This window comes from Pomacea canaliculata, linkage group LG2, assembly GCF_003073045.1.
Source record: "Pomacea canaliculata isolate SZHN2017 linkage group LG2, ASM307304v1, whole genome shotgun sequence".
NCBI classification, from domain to species: domain Eukaryota; kingdom Metazoa; phylum Mollusca; class Gastropoda; order Architaenioglossa; family Ampullariidae; genus Pomacea; species Pomacea canaliculata.
The window spans coordinates 39,802,256-39,822,253 of NC_037591.1; the positions used below are offsets into that span (position 1 = coordinate 39,802,256).

The following is a 19,998-nucleotide window of genomic DNA, read 5'->3' on the forward strand; positions in this document are numbered from 1 at the left end:
AGAGAACAGTCTCCCCTGACGAAAGTCTGGTCTGACTGTTGCCATTCCACCTTGTCTCGCACAGGCCGAGGAGCTTGATGTTATAGTTTTTCATCTCCCGTGCTATCTGAGCTGCCTTTCCTCGCTCGTTTAGGGTTCGGATATTCCAGGTCCCTATCCTGGTTTTTGCCTTGGCCGTGAGAAGATGGGTCGGCGAGCTGGCTTCCCGAGGGCTTTCACCAGCACGCGTCATAAGCCCCTCCGAAGAGGAATCTTCCAATCGAGGCTCCAGATTTACAGTTATCGTGCTTGCGGTTTCTGTAACAATAACTTTTTTACATGGTCGGGTTGTTAGCCTCACCACAACCTAATTTACCTCTAGGTGAGGTGTCCACCTTCGTCGCCTCTTACGACATGCCTGGCTGGATGGCAGAGTGACCCCATTCTTACAGTGCTTGCTAGGCAAGCATACCCCGGGGTCACACAGGGGACGAAGCTGTGAAAAGTTGAAGATACAAATTTAAATCAGGATTAGTAGTGAGCAATACCAGCATTGGTTTTCCTTTTTATTCTAATAGTTACACACCCAGACACACTGAACGTACGAACATAAAGTTGTGACATACAACAAACACACCCAGGAAAGTTTTAAAAAATCTTTGCCTCGACAAGATGAGTAACAAGGCTTGACTTGGAGACTACAACATACTGTTCTTGTTCGAAGAGAGGAACTCCGAGTGTCTGACTTCAATTTTTTTGGTAAATAAAATACTTGCTCTAAACATGTATTAACCCTTTTTATGACCATTCTCGATTTATTCACACCTTTGCTTAGAAAATACCATAAAAATGTTAGACCAAGGGTGGATCGATGACATTTTCCCAAAAAATTAAAAAAAAAAAGGAATCAACCATCAACATTTTTTTTTACAGCTTTTGGAGGCAATTACATTTATTCACAGGAAATTTTTTTTTTTTGTTTTTTTGTTCTTGTCTTTAAGATTTTCTGATCTAATTAGGTAAGGGATAAAGCAACTGCCATTTTTTAACCATCGCTGGTTGACTCAGCTTGGAACGGATGTTGCTGTATGACTAATGCTCACATCCAGGCCCGTTCTTAGCCCCCGCGGGGCCCGAGGCAAAGGGCATGAGCGGGGCCCTCACGCCACGATCACACGGTTTTAGTTGGGATCTAAAGTCACTTTTTTCCTCAGGGATATCTCGTCTTTTATCATTGACAGCACGCTGCATACACAACGAGAATGTGATACGGCTGACTACACTTCCATATGCTTAGTTACCATATCAATCAAAAGCGCGGGGCCCCTTGAAGCGCAGGGCCCTAGGCAGATGCCTCGTCCGCCTGCCCCTAAGCACGGCCCTGCTCACATCGTGATTTACAAGCTTCTGTAACGGGTAGATTTTATGAGCAAGCGAGGTATGAGATGTGTTTGTCGTGTGTCTCATCTGTGCCATGAAAGGTGACTTTGTTTCATAAATGTTTGCGCATAAATGTGACTAGTAGAAGTCTCTTTCGCATTCTTGAAGGAAAGTCACCCCATCCTTAGTCCATTGGCGTCTGATTGCAAGAAACCAGATGGACGCAGGATGGACAGTACTGAGAGAGCAGCTTTACTGTTACAAAGGACTGTGAGGGCAAAACATTTTATGCACATTTCCGCAACAAAATCTCAATTAATTTAACATTAAAAATTATTTTTTTGTTTTGTAGGAAAGCGTTTTGATCACCACAATTTATTACCAGTGTAATTACCACTACAAGAAGTAATTCATAAGGCAGGACAGTATTGACTAGTCTATCTTCACACGAAATGTTTAATAGAAGACAAGGCGCAGACTGAGACAGACAATCTGACTAGCAAAAGGTTGTTTTGAGGACAAAATGCACAGACAAAATTTGCAGTGAATTTGTCTTTAGTCAATAAGCAACCGCCAACCTCACACTCACACACACACACATATACACAATGATTGAGTTCTGCGCAAGAGAGAGAAACTAAGAAAGTGTGCAGTGTTATTGAGAGACGGAAAGTGAGAGACGATGATATGAGAAAAGAAGGAAGACTGTCTTTCCTGATTTGAATGCCGATGACTTATCAGTGAGAAACATTCACGGAGGTCTCTACAGCCCTGGGTATGGACATTATAATCTTGTTAAATCTGTGTTTATCCTCTCTAATATTTCATCATCCTATCTGCCATTCTAGAACCAAACGTTTGCAAGTTATATTGTGTTCGTGTATATGTGTTCGTATTATTCTGTGTACTTTATTATTAATTTACTGTGTATTTTTTAATTTTATTATTTCTCTCGATTGTGAATGTCACAGATATATACTCAAGCCAATTCATTGAAACAAACCCCGAAAACAGTAAAAAAAAAAATCAGTTTGTTTAAGTTTTTTAAAGAATAATATTCATACACTCAGATCAGTACATGATATAGCCTATTCGATTCTTTAACAGCAACTTGATGCGTTTTGACATTGAATTCACCAGTTTTAAGCAGGCTTGATGGATTTTACGAACCTCACACCAATGTTTATGAAGGCCAGAATTAACTTTACACAATCACAAGTTCTCAGTGGGGTTAGGATCAGAGAGTTTGCAGGTCCCTGTAGTACATTTATTTGATTATTTTCTTGACATTTTGATATAGGGCTAGATCATGCTGGAACATTCAGATTCATTAGGGAATAACCTGTCCAGGTGTAAAACAAGTCTTCTGCCATACAGTTTAATGTATTGCTGTTAGCGCATCATGCCATTGACTGGATGCAGGGAACCCAGGCCATGATAGCTAAAACATTCATAAACCATCTTCACAATTAGATGTGGGCATTTCACAGCTTCTCATCATTTTCCTGTTCTCTTTATCCTATTTTTTCCCTCTCTCTTCTAAATGTTAACTTGTGAAATACAGGCTTTTTCCCTTTAGAAAATTCTTAGTTAACTCAAGAATGAAGTAAGGTTGTTTTGCCTTGTTAAAGTGTTCTAAACAGCTAGGGTGTAAATATTTCCTTCTTCTAAGCTCAAAAGGGTCTTTGTATACTGACAAACCAATGACATTCATCTCTCAAGTCTAGATGAGGAAGATGTTCAAAGGAGGAAGAAAATTAACTGGGGAACATTGTCTCTTGTTAACTTGTTAATTAGAGAAGCAGAACTGATTACAGAGAGGAGTGTAGCTAAACTATTCTCGCCAGATTCTTGTGAATCAAACAGAGCTAAAATCGGTGTCAAAGATCGGAGAAATTACAATAGGAGGTGAGTTTGTCGTCGTAATAATAATTATTATCATTATCATTATCGTCAAAGACAAAGTGTAAATTAGTTTATTCGTTTGTTTTCTATGAAATCACTAGGTAGACAACTATAATTTTTGATTTTGCAATCTTTTTTAATTATTTACATTTTAAATGAGACTATTTAAAATTCATTGCTTAGTCTTGTCTTTCATTTCTTCCTCTTATTTCAGTGGTCGCGAGGACTATGCAGCTTCTTGTGTGTTTGTTTACACTCGTGATTCAGCACCACCTACAGAAAACACAAGGTAAGATCACGGGGTAGTCACAGAGAGGGTAGGACTAGTTTGGATAAAAATAAACAAGAATCTATTCGTCCTCATACCTTCAAAAATCCACGTAACGACAATGTCTCAAACTCTCGCGTGATAAGACCAAATGTTAATTATGATGAAGTCTTACATGTTAGTCTTCACCTTTGTTGCACGAACAGCTTTGTTTACATTCTAGCCTGTGGCGGTGTTTACACCTCACCCAGTGGCTCCATCTCGTCCCCGCTGTACCCCAGTCAGTACCCACCTAATGAAGACTGTATCCACATCATCAACACAACACAGGGCCATCGCATTACCTTGACTTTCGTTACATTTGAAATTGAGGCTGCACCCGATGACTGCAAGTTGGACTATTTGCAGGTTTGTGATTGTTTCTTTAAGTTTCTTCTAAGAACGGGTTTTCCGTCATTTTAGAAATACGGCATGTATTATTGACCCTTGCTTAGAAGATTTACACATATATTGCAATATAATACTTTAATTAATTGTGAATGTATAATTTATACTTTTTATACTTTAAACATAAAGGCAAAATAAAATGCAGCTGGAAAATTAATGAAGTAAAGGAAGTTAAAAAGATTAGTGAACATTGGATTGCTCTGTGATAGCAAGTGATACAGAGTGATCACAGATAAATACAAATGGAAAACGAAAAATCAAAACGAGGCTGTCAAACTTGATGTGGGGAAGCGTATAAATTTTTAATGCCCTTTGGCTGCAATGTGTCTGGCGACAAAAACCGAAACCAAGAGAACAAATATTTTTTTGTATTTTGAACGGTACGTTAATATTGTTTATCCCTTGATATTATTGACCAACCTACTCGGTCCAAGTCACATTGTGTAAGAAAATTGTGAAAGATTTTGCCCAGGAAATGTGTCTTTTAGTTTATCTCTCCATCATCGTCACATTGTTCCCCACAGGCTCACTCATTGTTTTACCTGTTCTCTCTCGCATACAATGATCAGAATATCTCATTTGATTTATTCAATCTCTCCTTACTGCGACATGAAAACGCGGTAACATGTGAAAGGTTTATTTTATTACATATATCAGTGTAGATAAGTAATAAATTATGCAAAAATCGATAATAAAAAATTGCTTCTCTTTAGTTTAGCTGATAGACGCATTTGTAGCCATTAGCACAAACAATGATGCAAATATGTCAAATAATAATAAACAGTCATATATATATATATATCCCTTTACCGATTTTTTTTCAAAAAGTGGTAACAATCTATCAAATTAAAACGACATTTACATATTATTAAAAACACGTGTCGGTATCGAGCTAATGTAAGGGTGACAACAAGTTTGTTTAAATTAATAAGTTTACTGTTTGCTTACATATTTATGACTTACATATTTATAAGGCAGTTTATTGAAGTTTATCCTAAATTATATTCAGTAGACTCTTAAGGCAGATATAGTATTTACTTGCAAACGGTAATTTTTGAGTGCGTTCTGCATCTCATTAGAAATGTTTTATTAGTTGGACATTATCACCAATATATAATAGTTAAAAACGTACACAGAACGGCCCACATTATAGCAATCGCATTTCTTGAAAAAGGTTTGTAGTAATACCAATTTATCAACATAAGTGAGTTGAAGTCGTTTAGAAACAACACCCTGTATTATTTTCTCCTCTATGGTTCAAAACTGATTCTCGATCCAGTTCCCCGTAATAAATGGTTTAGCATCTTGCTTTCATAATACTTGCCTTAGGGCAGGTGACTGGGTGTATGTTGGCTATTTTCTGACATGATCAAAAAGCGAAATGTACATTAGCATTAGCAGTCATCATTTTGAATATTTTAATATTTAATAAATTTATGCTCACATCCTAAGATCCGGGATGGAAGCTCCGAGCTGTCACCGTCTATGGGTATCTTCTGTAACACGAGTGTTCCGGACAGAGTGAGGTCCACGTCTAACACCATGTGGATCAGATTCCGGTCTGGCTCACAGTCAGGCACTGGCTTCAATGCAACTTACTCATCAGGTAAACAGCAATTTCTAAATTATTATAATATTCTGTCCTTTTACCTTTCAGTCTCTTTTTTCTCTTGTATTTTTGTCTGGTATAAGTCAAGGATATGAAGACACACAGACATACTACATTTTTTAGGAGTTTTCTTTGTTTGGTTATACTGAAAATTATTGTTTTCGCCATTATTTTTTCAGCTCTTCTTTCCACGCAGAAAACAGATCAGCAACTGCAAACGTATAACGTATTGAAAATACGACAATCACACGGTGACATATTCCAAATAATAAAAAAGTCATCATTGATATAGTATTTAGTCGAATCACACCATACTATATCCACTACACTCCATAGAAAGAAGAGATGGCAATGAAAAGAATATCTTTTTCAGACAACAAAGTCACCATCTTAGGGATGATCGAAAGAAGGGCATGAACCTGGCGGAGTAAGATATTTGTAGTTGAGTGATCGCCATCATGTACCCAGACTTAAGAAATAAATAAAATATCGACATCATGGTCAAGAATATAAAATGTCGCCTGCAAAGAGATCGGTTTTGTCCACTGGGTTAACAGACGTTCTCTGAACAGAAACCTGATTAAACCCAAGGCGGAGATGCTAATAGAAGAAGGAGAATACAAGGCAGGTATAATAGCAGGTAGTAAGGCGCGACACTCATTAAAATCTCGCAGTACACATAGTTTGAAACACGGGAAAAGAAAAGCTGACCTCAACCTCTGGATATTAGTAAATGAGGACGGCTATCGTTAACCTTTTAAGACAAGATGTTAAATAAACGCATCCTTTTTCCAGTCTCTCTGTACCATTTTTCCTCTCTCTTGTAAATGGCAACTTCTGAAATACAGGATTATTTCCTTCAGAAAACCTAAGTTATCATAATAATGCCGTGAGGGTTTTTTGACTTGTGAAATTGCTCCAAATGAGCTAGGGTGTAAATACTTCCTCCTTCTCATGTTGAAAGATTCTTTGTATGGAATACTGTCACTGAACACAACACAAAATTGTGACAGCCGAATCAATACTTAAACAATTATTGTTCTTTCTTTTACTTCCTTGTCTCTCCTTTTTCCTTTTTATCTCTTCTATTTTCTTCCTATCTTTTAATTTCAATTGATCTTAATTTTTTTCTAGTGTTTAAAATTATTTTCATATGCATTGTTTCTTTTAATAACCAAAAATTGCTATTGAGACAGTTTCTGAGATAACATTGTTTGACCGCGAACTCTTCACCTAAATGTGAAACCACTTCATCTTGTCCACAGCAATCATTCCACACAAGTTTCTCCTTGTCACTGACACTGATAACGGCATCCGTCGCATAGACATCGACACGGGAAGTAATGTTACAATCCGTCCTGATGGTCTACAGGACCCATTTGGTATTGACTACGATCCAGTAGACGGTCGTGTCTATTGGTCAAATCAACAGGACGGGACCATTCGATCCGCTAACCTTGATGGCAGCGATGCTCGGCTGGTTCACAATATAAGTCAAGGTAAAGTAGCTTATGCACACTATGGTCATATATTCTAGATTTATGATAAATTTGTTAAGAACATTTAACAGTAATCAGTATAAAGTTATTTTTGTATATCTTATTTGTTTTTACTTAAAGCTTAAAATATTTTACTTAAAGGCAAATACAAAACAAATACAAAATGCATTGTACACTCATAGGGACATGTTCGCTGGGACAATTCAACAGCAGCACACAAAATTCAAGATTGAAGATTCTTTATTATTTCACCCTCCAAGAGTATTGAGATATTAAAAATATATCCACACATGTTCACACATATTTCTAACTTCGTAAGTGGTATCTATTATTCAAACACATACACCTACTGATAGGTTTAGTACAACTAATAAAAATATCGAAAAACCAACAGCAACAACAACAACAGAAAAAAAGGAAGAAAGGGAAAGAAATTCTTTCCATCATCCACTCACTCTTTCTTCAAGCCTCCTCTTGTATACCTGCATAAGGTAGAACAAAGCAAAAAATCCGAAAACCAACGCTATTCAAGGTCGCGAAATATTAAAATAGTCAAGCAGCCATTTCATCCATGACAAAAATCTGAAGAAAACTCAAAAAGATGAGACAATTACATTCTAACTAGGAAGACAGGAGACATATCTGATAAAGATCCATCTGGTGTCCTTAAATAAGTGTGGATATGGTTTACTGTAACAAAGTTTGTTCTCTGTGTTTGGATGATCACTGAACTGTCTTCATTAATACATCCTTCAGACATCCTCGTCCTCTGTCATTAGTCTTCTGGCTTTATTTTACTGTCATCTTAAGTTTGTGTAGTTAGCAAAAATCACTGTAAAGTAAACAATAGTCGTGAGGAGAGTGACAGGAAAATAATAAAGTCTGTCTGTAGCTTATGTAAATCATATCATGTAATTATATTGGAGAAAGACATGATCAAATAGTCACAAGTTCTATAAGCAGTGTAGCTATGTAATTACACAGAAATTAACACATTCATCATGGTCCTTCCATTAGTATACCACGATACGCAAGAATTTAAAGTATTTAAAAATAAATCATAAATAATACATACGCTAGGATGAGATACCAAATTTATAACCAAAGTTAAGAAAATAAATAAATAAATATTCTTACTTCGTTTTACTCCATTGTGAAATTGCACAATCAATACTTATTGAGAACTCTAGTCCGATGGAAAAAGTATATTAATGGTTACAAAACATGAAGAAATAAAAGTCCGGAAAAAATTAAAACTTTACTTACTAACGTGGTAGGTCAGGACTTAGTAGCCTCTGATGTTCTCTTTTAATTTTGAATAACGCACATCAACTGTTTAATCTCGATTTAGTTCTATAAATGTGTGTTATTGGTTCAGTGACCGAACTTCTCTGATGTTTTTTGAATTAGTGTGATATTATCATAAATACTCATTTGTTAACTGTCTTTAAGGAGGTTTTCTATCGGGCCTTTCGTTGGACTCTGTGTCGAGGCTACTATTCTACGCCGACCCTAGGAACAAGGTCATCGGAATGATATCACTGGACAACAACAGTCATCATATTGTCGTCGATTCAGACATTGGTTATCCTATAGACGTCGAGCTGGACAAACACAATTGGTGATTATAATAAGACTGTAAATGACGATAAACACATTGAGCTAATTATTTTTAATACTTTTACAATGCTGACAAATAATATAACAGTTCATGTTAGAGACTTTATTCTCAAAACATATAGAGCTGTGTGATTTACAGGCTAATGATCATACACTCGGGACTTTGGATAAAAGTTACAAGAAGAAACAAAAAAGGTTTAAATAAGAAAAAAAATTAAAACCGAAAAAACAAAATCCTTGTGTTGTAATGTGGCAGCTGCAGTTAAGGACATTGAGTAGCTGTTAAAATATGGAAACTTGTCTTAAAATCGTTTTCCGATTCTTTGTACAAACAACAGTGTCATCTACTGGAGTGACTACAGCAGCAATAAAATAGAGAGGTGTAACTATGACGGCTCGGACCGTCAGACATTTATTTCCTCCATCGCGCATCTTAAAAATCCAACTGGTCTTGCTTTGGACACAGAAGGTAACATGTTTCGTTAGTTTTTGCACTTTTTACTTATTTTTAATGTCAAGATGTTCTTACTTGTCTTTTTGTATCATTAGTTATTTCTTTCACCTTTAAAAACTTAGATTTTCTTTTAGAAAGTTCACCTCTTGTTTGTTTGTATCTCAACTTTCTTTACTTTGCTTAAACCCATCCGAAGGTGTACATATTCGTGTCTGTTCATTCCTATTTCCTTCATACTCTTCATTCATATGCATGTTAAGAATGAATGCATTAACAACAGCATGGACGTGTGAACGGGTGGATGAATGGATGTGAATGTGAAGGGAGGAGACTTTACTGGGCAGATGTAGGTACACAGCTGATAGGATGGACGGATCTGGACGACAGAAATACTGGAGTTTATTTACAGCAGGGCTCGTATTTTACGGGCCTGGATATCTACAACACTGACTTGTTTGTCGCGGACTGGGAACCTGAACAGTAAGCACTACGATTTTTCAATGTCTTACAGCAGGAAACAAGGTTGTTTTTAACATTAGGACAGAAGAAGGTACAGAATAGAGAAAAAGCTTTAAAACAACATTTTCAAGTAGCAACAGCAAAAATCGTTTTATATATCTTTTCATTTGCCAAGGTTTAGAAAATTCCTTATGTAATACTTATGCTTAACATTTTTGTTGGGAAGTAGCAAAATTTGGGCTTTTGGAACTGTGATGTAAGAGAGAGAGAGGTAGTTCAATGTAGACTCAAAAGGTCTGGGAGTCAATGTGAGGGGTTATCACCCTGACAGTTATACACGTGTACCGTGTTGTGTGAATATGTGGTCTTGTCACTAAATACTGTTTATTGTAGACAAGTGTTCTATCGTTTGCGGCATTTGCCGAGTAGCCTGTGTGGAGAAGAAAGTATGTATAGTTTGAGATACAAGATTAAGGTAAAAAGGTAATTGCTTGTCTGGACAAGAGAAACCTTTGTAAATTATCATTAATTTTCTGATTATATTTCGTAACTGCGAGCTGTTTTAGATGCAAATCATTGATACTGAGCTAGTAATAGAATTAGTGTTGGAGAATGATAGAGTTAAATAATAAATGAATGTGTAATGAATATTTTGATGGAGGACTTTTTCCAGTAAAATGAGCAGGAACTGCTTAAGCGAGAGAAAAACGGGGGAATAACGAACCCAGACACGCTGAGCAAGAAAAAAGAAATCGAATCATCATTTCATCTACTTTGCAGTCGACAGAGGGACAGCACCGAGATATTACAGAGGCTGTACCCCAGGTGCAGTTTTCACGGGAAGTAGTTCAGCAGGCGGAACTACTCGAGCTGTCATCCGAGGCTCATCCGTCTTTCAGAGAATATTGAGATTGTACTGTGAGGCGGAGTAATCATCAGTACCCCTTGATGAACGAATAGAATCCTCTGGCTGATAGTTTTCTTCGTGGGTGTGTTGTGATAATAAAGGATAGTTCATAATACAGAGACAAGGGACGCTACCCTCACATAGAAAGGCCGCATGATGTAGCATGTTGGTTTGTATAGCGATTTCCCAAAATTTACAGACAGGCTCAAAGCAAACACCGGAAGTCAACTGAAAGTAAACAAAAGTCAAACAGTCCTGCACAGCAGCGAAGCAACGAAAAAAAAGCAGCCGCCTACACAATGGGCTCTACGTGGAACAAAGAACAGCATGGCAAACATCTTGACTGCAACTAGTTAATTGTTTCTGAAAGAAAATTAGCGGATCCATCATCAGAAGTTGTATTGTCCGAGTTTTAAAAAATTGAACTTTGTAAACTGTGACTCGAAAGGTATGCGAGTAGAAAACTGTTTGATAGTGTATGTAGAATGTGCCGATAGGTTTAGAAGGTTATGTATATAAAATTATACATAAAGATATCGAGGAGTTCATATGTTTATGCTTTTGTATTCTCAACCCCCGCATGACACTCTGTGGTGATTTTAATGTTTAAGATAAAGCGATTGTATTCATTTCAGTAATTAATACATTAATGACCTGGCTTTGAAAAAAGAGAAAATAAAAAGCCCCGCAACTACCTAGCGCCGACTCTGTCTTTTAGTAAGCCAACAAATACAACAAAATAAAATGGACACGATATAGCTAGAAAGAAGGTTGTACTCATTTAAGTATTGTGTTTATACAGAGCGTATGCAGAAACAACACACATCTATCGCATTGGCAAAAATGGAAGAATAAGGGAGACTGTACAAGTTAAAGGGAGAGTAAACGATGTTCGGGTCTATGCGGAAGAAAGAATACATAAAGGTGAGTAAACATTCTGGAATGGCAGGAAATTTAAGTTAAAATGGTAAGTCTAATGTAGAAATGTACAGATTATACTTTTCTCGTATGGCTCCTTTATTGGTCTGTGTTTTTTTTTTACTTTATTTACTAGTACCTCAAAAAGCAAGAAAACTTTCTGTACAGATATACATTTTCTTCACTCATATTTACTCATTCACCTGCTGTGTACGCGACTTGCGATTGTCTTGACCAGTGGTGAGCGGGTCAACTCCTTCACACTCACCATTCAATTGCTTTACTGTCCACTACGGCGTCGCTTCTTCTCCTAAAGGGCGGACATAGAGCACCGGCTAAACAAAACATGACAACAACAGCAGTTTGTGCTTCTTCACTGTAACAAGTAAAGGTCCCAATGTCCCAGCGTGCCAATCGTGCTTTGAACTGTGTGATTGTGATCCTTGTAGCAGATTCGTTTCATCCTTCTCCGGCACTTGGCTACAAAGGTCTGTATTGGCAGGTGAATATTGACAGGTACAGTGACACACACTTGTACACCAAGAGGAGAATATAGCGGAACTTGTACATGTGCCTGGCATTTTTACCTGATGAACTGGACTTGTGAATGGTCTGGAAAGTTCGATTTTTATAAACACGATTCTTTCAATGAAACTTACTGGTTGGGTTGCATTTCATACCCATGTCCACCCTGTTACTGTTGTGATCCTGAAAGGATGTCCGCACTCAGCTATCCTGGTTGAACATGGTGGCCTTTAGGTGCTTATAGCTGTTTAACTTTTTCAGCTGTATTTTGTTCTTTCAAATTCCTGGTTTGTTTGTGCTTTTGGAGTTAATATAACCTTGTTTTTGTTAGTGTTTCTCCATTCATATATAAGGCATTGTAAAACATGGTAGAAATAAATTCCACTCCACTGGAAAGAGAATATTTTACATTTAAAACCCTTTACCTTTTCTCTCTCTTTGTTTGATACATCACACAAAAAGCAAAAGCATCAGCCATATTATCTCTAAATCTGCTAATATTATGAAATCTGCTAACAGAAGGTGTCGCCTGTCGCAGTCATGGTTCAACACTGGTCGGGGTAGGGCATGGATGGGATGGGAGGGACAAGGCCCTGAGGATATTCTTACCCGCTGGCCACGGTAGCGATGCTAGACTAAGAAGGTTAGTTCTAGACTAACCCTGTGTCCTTTCTACTCCGGTTTTTATGTCTCTCTTTCCGATGTGTCTTAATGGTTGTTTTGTGTCAGTTGTAGTGGACGAGTTGACAGGTGATAATACTGCAAGACAGGCGCTGGAGGGGCTACCTAGCGTGGGAAAGGTTTGTGCTCAGTTCCGGAGAGCAATGAACTCTACCACGTTGTGTTCCTAAAGCTCAAATCCAACCCCAAAAAATAGGGTTTTTTTTTAATTTTCCATCCTGGATCCTTGAACTCCGATCTCAGTCAGTGTTTTCGAATGGTCGTCTTCAGTCCAGAACATTGTCAAATTGTCAACAGTCTACATTTCCGACGGACGTTCTCGTCAATCGTCCTCGTCAGTCATCATATCCGTCGCTGTCATCGTTATCTGTGGCTTACGTGGACGGATCGCTGAGGGTGACGGACATCGCCGTCTTGATACAGGCAGAGCGCCTCTTTCTTGTATACCTCCTCTTGTTACCTGCGTATGCTTAGCACTTATCAGCCCTCTGTAGCCTACCTGGTACTTCTGCTGCGGCGTGTTTGCCTCTTACAGCGATTGGGGAGGGGGTTGCGTTTGACCCTGTGACGTCAGAGGTCAGTTTAGTTTTGAGCTCAAGCGTGAAGTGCGGTGCTGAGTCTTGTGCGGGTGTTAAACAATTTGTAGTGATTAAAGAGCTGGGTTGTTTGTTCGTCTGTTTATGTTATGTTCTTGGAGTCCTTTTGCTTCTTTTGTTTATCTCTAGATTCTTAGGTGATTAATAAACCTGTATTTTATATTGTACTCACGAGCGTTCACGTATTTTTTCCCTCAGGAGCGACTGGTTTCGTCGCTAGCTTTGGGCGTTCGAGTGTCTGTGTGTCTGTGTGACTGAGTGTCTGTGTGTCTGTGTGCATAAAGCCCTCAGCTCTCGATCGCGTTACACGACAGAAAGTTCCCCTAGAAAATGTGTTTTATGCTCACCTTGTATTGTTTATATTTCATAGGACTGTCAAATCATTGTGTGTATTGAGCTTTAAGGTTTGTATTTCATGACACGCAAAAGCTTCTCTTCTCTGTCCTGCAAATTGATCAAGTACAGTTAATCTTTAAACAACCTTTATGTCGAAACCTGTAGCTGTGTTAATATTTTAAGCTGTAAACCACATGTTCATATTTTCAACACCTACCTCGTCGGAACTAACAAGCGATCAAACAACAAGAAGTGAAACTACAGGTAGTGTTAACAGTTTCGTTTTTTTCTGTTTCATTGGTTGGTTTATCTATTAGGCAAGTGTTTTCACCTTGAGGTTATTTCGTACTATGAGAGACAGGGAGGGGGGAAGAACCCAGCGTACCTGGAGAAAACTCTCGAAGCCCTCTGAACAAGTTAGGCGACACATACGATGTCACATACAGTGTCCCCGGCGGAGATCTGAACCCTCAGCTCTTACTGAAGTGGTACCAAGGGCGTCTGAGGCTGCTTGGAAAAACAGTAACACTTTGGTTCTGAATTTGCGAGAAGTACCATTCTGCTGCAAGGTCCTTTGGTCCCACTGGAAAGAGGCTCGGGTCACTCAACACCCTCTTCTCCCACCCCAGGGAGTTAGGTGCTGTGTTTTAGTAGACTAGGTAGGTTAGAAGATATATATATATAGTAGTTGTATGTGTAGATTATGTACATAAATATATGTCTTGTATTTTATTTACCTGTGTGAGCGTGTCAGTCCAAACGAATGCTAGTGTTTCGTGTGTATGTCCTCGTCGTGTGAATGAGGTGAACGTGTATTACTAGCACGTGAGAGAGTTGTGTTGTCCGTATAGTTGTCGCAACGCAGCAGAGAAAACACATGAAGATCCATGGAGTTGGCACGCCAAAGAAAAGACACTTTTGTCTGGGAAAGAAAAGCAGGTCTTTTGTGGATTCCAAGGTCGACTGAGTTCGGGTGGGTAGTAGATGAAGAAAATAAAAAGAAGACAACGCGAGGTAGATACAATAGACAAAGCACCCGACGAACGAGTGCTGGAATTTTAGTGGAAAATTCTCCTTGGGAACTTCCGTCCTCCTCCCTGGAACACCCAAGAGGACCGGACTGACTTGGTGTTAGGGTCCGCGGTGTTGGTCTTAGAGGAAGTCGTCAGTCCGGCTACAGTACTACTGATGTGTAGACATGAAGATAATATATATATATTGCCGTAACATCAGATGTCTTTGTGTATGTGTTTTAGTTTGAAACGCTCATCAACAAATTGTTTTGTATCCCAAACTTGTGAAATGTTTATCTTTGTAAATGACAGATTACCTCCCTTGTATTGCAAACGTTTCTCTTTAACCGTGGCCGCTGTCTTGTCGCCGGATATTTTAATGTATCGCTTAACCTCTGACCCCGTTAGCAGTTGGCGTGCGGGTCGCGACTATTTTTTCCCACACGGGTTTTGCAATGTTCACGCATGCGTACAGCAAGTCAGTGCAAAAAAAAAAAAAAAAAAAAACAAAAAAAAAAAACGTGTGCGGGTTGGGATGGGTTGGTGAATCGTGCGTGGGTCATGTCGCCCATTTCTAACGCCTCGATCGTAGCTATTGGACCGTCGACAATTGCATACGTCCTTGACATTCCATCGTGGGGGGGGGGGGGGGGGGAATGCCTGAGGGAAATCCGCGCATGCGCACGCCCAAACCAAACCACGTCATTTCTATATTTATATCATCGCCAGAAAATGGAAGACAAGAGAAATCTAGAACATGTAACACCAGTTTATAAATGAAGAGAGACGAACTGGTCAAACAAGGAAATATGGATGTTGCTAGAAGAGGTTTGTACTTAACAGTTGTTTGGGCTCAGTTTGCTTTGTTCCTCAAGTTGAGAGACTGTCCAAGACACATTGTTTAATTTGATTTGCCAAAATTTCTTGTGTTACATTCTTGTGGCTATTCTCGTTATTTGTTTTTATATATCTTGAAGTGTTTTGTTTCTTTCTTTTTTTTGTGAAGAACATAGAAAGGCCACAGAGGGTGGTGAAGTAAAACACTGAATAAAACAGCATCATACTGATATTTTAGGCGAAGAATCAAACCTTACAAATGGCATAAAAACTCGATGTATTTTATAGCACAGCAAAATATATTTTAAATCTTTTTTTATTTTTTGTTCGTGTAATAATAGTGTGATCGATGTGAAACTTTCTCAACTTAAGTGGAATTTGACTTCTGATTGTAGCTAGCCACTTTGTCATATTCCCATTAGGGATGATAGCCTAATATGTTCTGAGTTATTGCACCCTTTAATGAGCTTACAATATGTATGCTGTAACAACTCTTCTTTTTTATTTCTCCAGGAAGATATGCTCAGCCTGAAAAAAGCACAAACTGGTCAGGTTTGCTCTTACTAAATTGTGTTCATGCCATTATTTTTTTCTAATAAAGTAATACTTATTTTTAAATGACTTAACCTATTTATATAGCCTGATACACCTTGAATTCACCAATAAATTTACATGTTTCAGAAGCTGCGTCAGTGTATACTGCTCCTTACAGAAAACATTTGTGTACAGGTACTTTCTTCATCTTATTGTTTGTGTAGATGTGCCTTCAATGACTTCAATGACAGCATAACTTATGTTAAAAATGATCAGCTGTCACTGGGGGGTTAGTATTTTACCAGTTTACATCCGTGAAGGCCAATACATAATATTAAATAATATATAATGTATTAAAATGTACGTACAATCTGAAAAAATAGATGATACACAATGTCAAGTATTTCAGAATTCACAACTAGGATAGATTATGTACAAGTAAATGTCATGCCAACAGCCAACAGTTAATTATTACATTTCTGGAGTAACATTTGGGAAACTTGTCATTGTCTTGTCATGTAGAATACTTATTGTACAGCAATAGCTTTGTTAACCAAGTAGATGGGATCATCGCAGACAGTCCATCAACTTCATTTGCCTCATCAAATTCTGTTGAGCTGGTGGAAAACAAAGTGGCAGACAGTTCACAAAGTTTGTAACAATATGTTAGCTAACTATTGTGCACATGAACAAATAAAGTAACTGTTCATGAAGAATTTTAGTCAATAACCAAAACACCTGATATTTCTATATTTACTATATGCTGCACCTCGTGATTTGTGGATGTATTACTGATATATTTCTTTAAATTGACCTCTAACATAACAATTAAGGAGTAAAATTTTTAATAAGGATTTTTTCACACACATACACAAAAGTACAGTAGAATGCTAAATTATATGAACTTTTGTATTTTCCCCCACATTTTACCCTTTTTTGTAAACCTGTTAGCTGACAATGTATCAAAACAGATAGCATTTGATTAATGATAATTTTAAAGAATAAGAAACAAAGTACAGAAAAGCATCAATGTCATATGTGAGAAACTTAATTGTCATTACTCTTTAGAAAAATATGAGGTTACTGTAAAAGAAATGTGCAATAAACTCTTATTTACATTAATTGAAATCAAATTTTTTAGTAGTTTAGTGTCCTGTAATAAGGAAACCATACAACTGAACTTTGAAATGCACAAATTACTTGAACATGCATACTTCAACATGTGAATGTTGATTTGTTTCTTTACAGGGGAGCCTACAAAGGATGTCAACAGACAGGAATGCTTATAATGACCTTATGACCAGTTTTATGAACTGACTATACTTTTCAACTTGTAATTACATAATAATAAATGATGTACGTGCTCATTGTACAAAAATCATTTAGAGCACTCAAAAATTAGCAATGAAAAACAAACATCAAAGTTAGACATTGCTGTGCTGAACCAACTGCTGTTACTAACTGTGTTGTTTTATAAACAGGTAATAAGAATTGAAACAAGACACACACAGATATTTTTGACCATGTGACATCTGTATGATCAGCTTTAGCGTTCGTGCAAATATTTAAGACAAATAAAATATCTTCAGGTAAGAGATGTACCTTGCATAATGATTGTGTATGACTGTGGGATTCTTCCTCTTCTCAAAACTATTTTACAGTGAAGCCAAGAAATACATATTTATCGTATTTTAAACATGGACGAGATACTCATTATGCGATCCTAAATTAATATCTATTGTAAAAAGGTTCATATAAATAACATCCAAAATCCCAACATGCACTGCTTTTTAGGCGATGCTTGATTGCTACTAATTATACAGTAATACTTTGCAATAACAAGCACATAATTATTTTCAGAAGAACCGATCAACAAGTCTGTGCTTTGCAGATTCACCTCCTGCAGCTCCCATCCTTCTTGTAGGAAAATCCTGCACAGGTACGAGTACATTGTACCTATAATCATTATCCTGGTCATCTTCATCCTGTGGATATTACAGTTTGAGCATTCTTGCTTTGTTATTTAACTTCAGGCATGCTATTATAACAGTGCATGCCTTCTCATGCTCAAGCTGATGAACTTGCAATCAGTGCCATCTTATGGCAACATCTGAAAGACAACAGACACAGACTGTAACAAACATACACTGATGCGAACTTCATAGTTGTTATTGATCAGGCCTAAGCCCATTTCAAGGGGTGAAGTGAGCAACATCAACAACAAACATCCTAATTATTAACTAAAATATTAAGTTACTGAATGCCTGTCTGCTAGAAATGAGGTGCTCAATTAAGAGTGAGAAAGAAAGACAAAGGGTGAGTGACAGAGAGGGAGGGAAAGGAGAGAGAAACTGAGACGGGAGAGACAGAAAGAGAGAGCCATGACACCTTTAATGTCAATGACTTCATTTTGACACTGGGGGAAATGTCTGCTGCTGACAGATCTCACTGCCACAGAAAGCAGAAGAAAGATATTGTTTGTGAACACTGCACTCAAGTCAAACCCCTATTTTTACTTTAAATAATTCTTTAAAAATTATTTTATTTCATAAAGTTTACAAGTTTTTATTGGCCTATATTTCTTCATTTATTTACAAAAATTATTTATTTTGGTTTTATGTCCATTTTTCACAAGCTTATGTTTTAGACGGTAGAGTGCATAGCAGAATTATATAGCTGTGCTATTTATCTAAATCAATGTTTATGAAATGGCTATATATTATCTTTTAATCTTTCTATTATTTTACTCTTATGTTTGAAAAAAATGTACAAGTTCTAGTATCTGTGTTATCATCAAAGTAAAACTTGCCTTGACAGATGAAGTATTTATTAGCTTGTTCTTTTCTGGTTTGAAACAGAGAAGCCAATATACTGCTCTGCTGAATGGTATTTATTTTTACTTGTCCTAACACTCTTGTTAACAGTGCTTAAATGTTATCTTCTTACCTCGGCAATGATAAACAACTGACGATAAACAGAATGTTACATGGGATGTGAGGCTGTACCAAAAGCTTTTCTTTATACAATACAAATTAAGTGATTTTTAATTGTTATCTTCACGCAATATATTAACATTCTTTATCCAAGGCTAAAAGATTACTTGAAAAGATTTTTGCGCTGAAATATTTTATTTATTTTTTTACAATATAATTAATAGATATAAATATCTAAAACACATAAAATACAGTATTTAACATGACAGGAAATGTACAGAAAAATATATAATGTAATAAGTCATTTAAGAGTACATCCTTCAGCACATCAAACCATCGAACATTATGTATACATGTCTCTTTGTTATCTGTAGAATCTTTTTCGTATCTTACACATGTAAGTGATGTTTGAGGTAGATCAGGCGGTCGGGTGGTACAGCGGGCAAATCGCTTGTCATCAATAATTTTATTATCAGGTACACCTCTAAGTCTTGGCAAAGGTACTCGAAAAGAGTATTCTAAAAGTCTTTGACATGATATACTTAATTTACTGGCTCCAGCGGAGCAATTTATTAAAAAAGTAAATAATTTAAATTACCTACTTACATCTCAAATCCCATTATCTACCGTTTGACGAACTTCCTTGAACTTTTCAGACGTAACACAAAAATAGTTTGCATGGGATGTACGACTGCTTGCATGTGAAGTGAGACTAGCTTTTGAGAGCATGAGAAAAATGGTCTCTACTAGATAGGATGAGTGGCAGAGAACCTTGCAATCTCAAATAAAATCAACACATGTGACACACTACCACACAAACATAATAATACAACTATATTATTATTTTAATAATACAACTAATGGCAGCACTGTCACTACCGGTGATCAAACAACAAGAAAGAAGAACGAAATTTCCAAAAAAAAAGCATCTTTATCAACTGATTATCCACAACAATAATTTACTAGAAGAAAACAAGAATAAATATATTGCAGCACGTAGTAATCGCCTCAAAGGCTTATCTTAATAGAAGGAGTATAAGGTACCTACGGGAAGGATAGACAAAAAGTCAAAAACCTTTTTCTTTAACAGCAAAACAC

General features: G+C 37.1%; 1 protein-coding gene across 4 annotated transcripts; it reads left to right on the top strand.

Annotated features, from left to right (window-relative positions):
* Nucleotides 1-3,055: 3,055 nt before the first annotated feature.
* LOC112558152 (low-density lipoprotein receptor-related protein 4-like) lies at nucleotides 3,056-17,554 on the top strand. Of its 4 annotated transcripts, none has more exons than XR_003098084.1 (12): nucleotides 3,056-3,267; nucleotides 3,479-3,553; nucleotides 3,756-3,940; nucleotides 5,432-5,585; nucleotides 6,854-7,087; nucleotides 8,540-8,708; nucleotides 9,046-9,176; nucleotides 9,485-9,641; nucleotides 11,330-11,451; nucleotides 16,115-16,162; nucleotides 16,506-16,618; nucleotides 17,216-17,269. XR_003098084.1 is itself a non-coding variant. In XM_025228412.1 (12 exons), exons 2-12 carry the CDS (start codon nucleotides 3,493-3,495, stop codon nucleotides 17,254-17,256), a joined length of 1,395 nt encoding a protein of 464 aa, XP_025084197.1. In that variant the 5' UTR covers nucleotides 3,056-3,267; nucleotides 3,479-3,492; the 3' UTR covers nucleotides 17,257-17,554. The 4 variants fall into 4 exon arrangements, 3 of the variants coding, with proteins under 3 accessions (XP_025084197.1, XP_025084199.1, XP_025084198.1); XM_025228412.1 differs by having other exon boundaries at nucleotides 16,526-16,618; nucleotides 17,216-17,554; XM_025228414.1 differs by lacking the exon at nucleotides 17,216-17,269 and having other exon boundaries at nucleotides 16,506-16,975.
* Nucleotides 17,555-19,998: the final 2,444 nt, after the last annotated feature.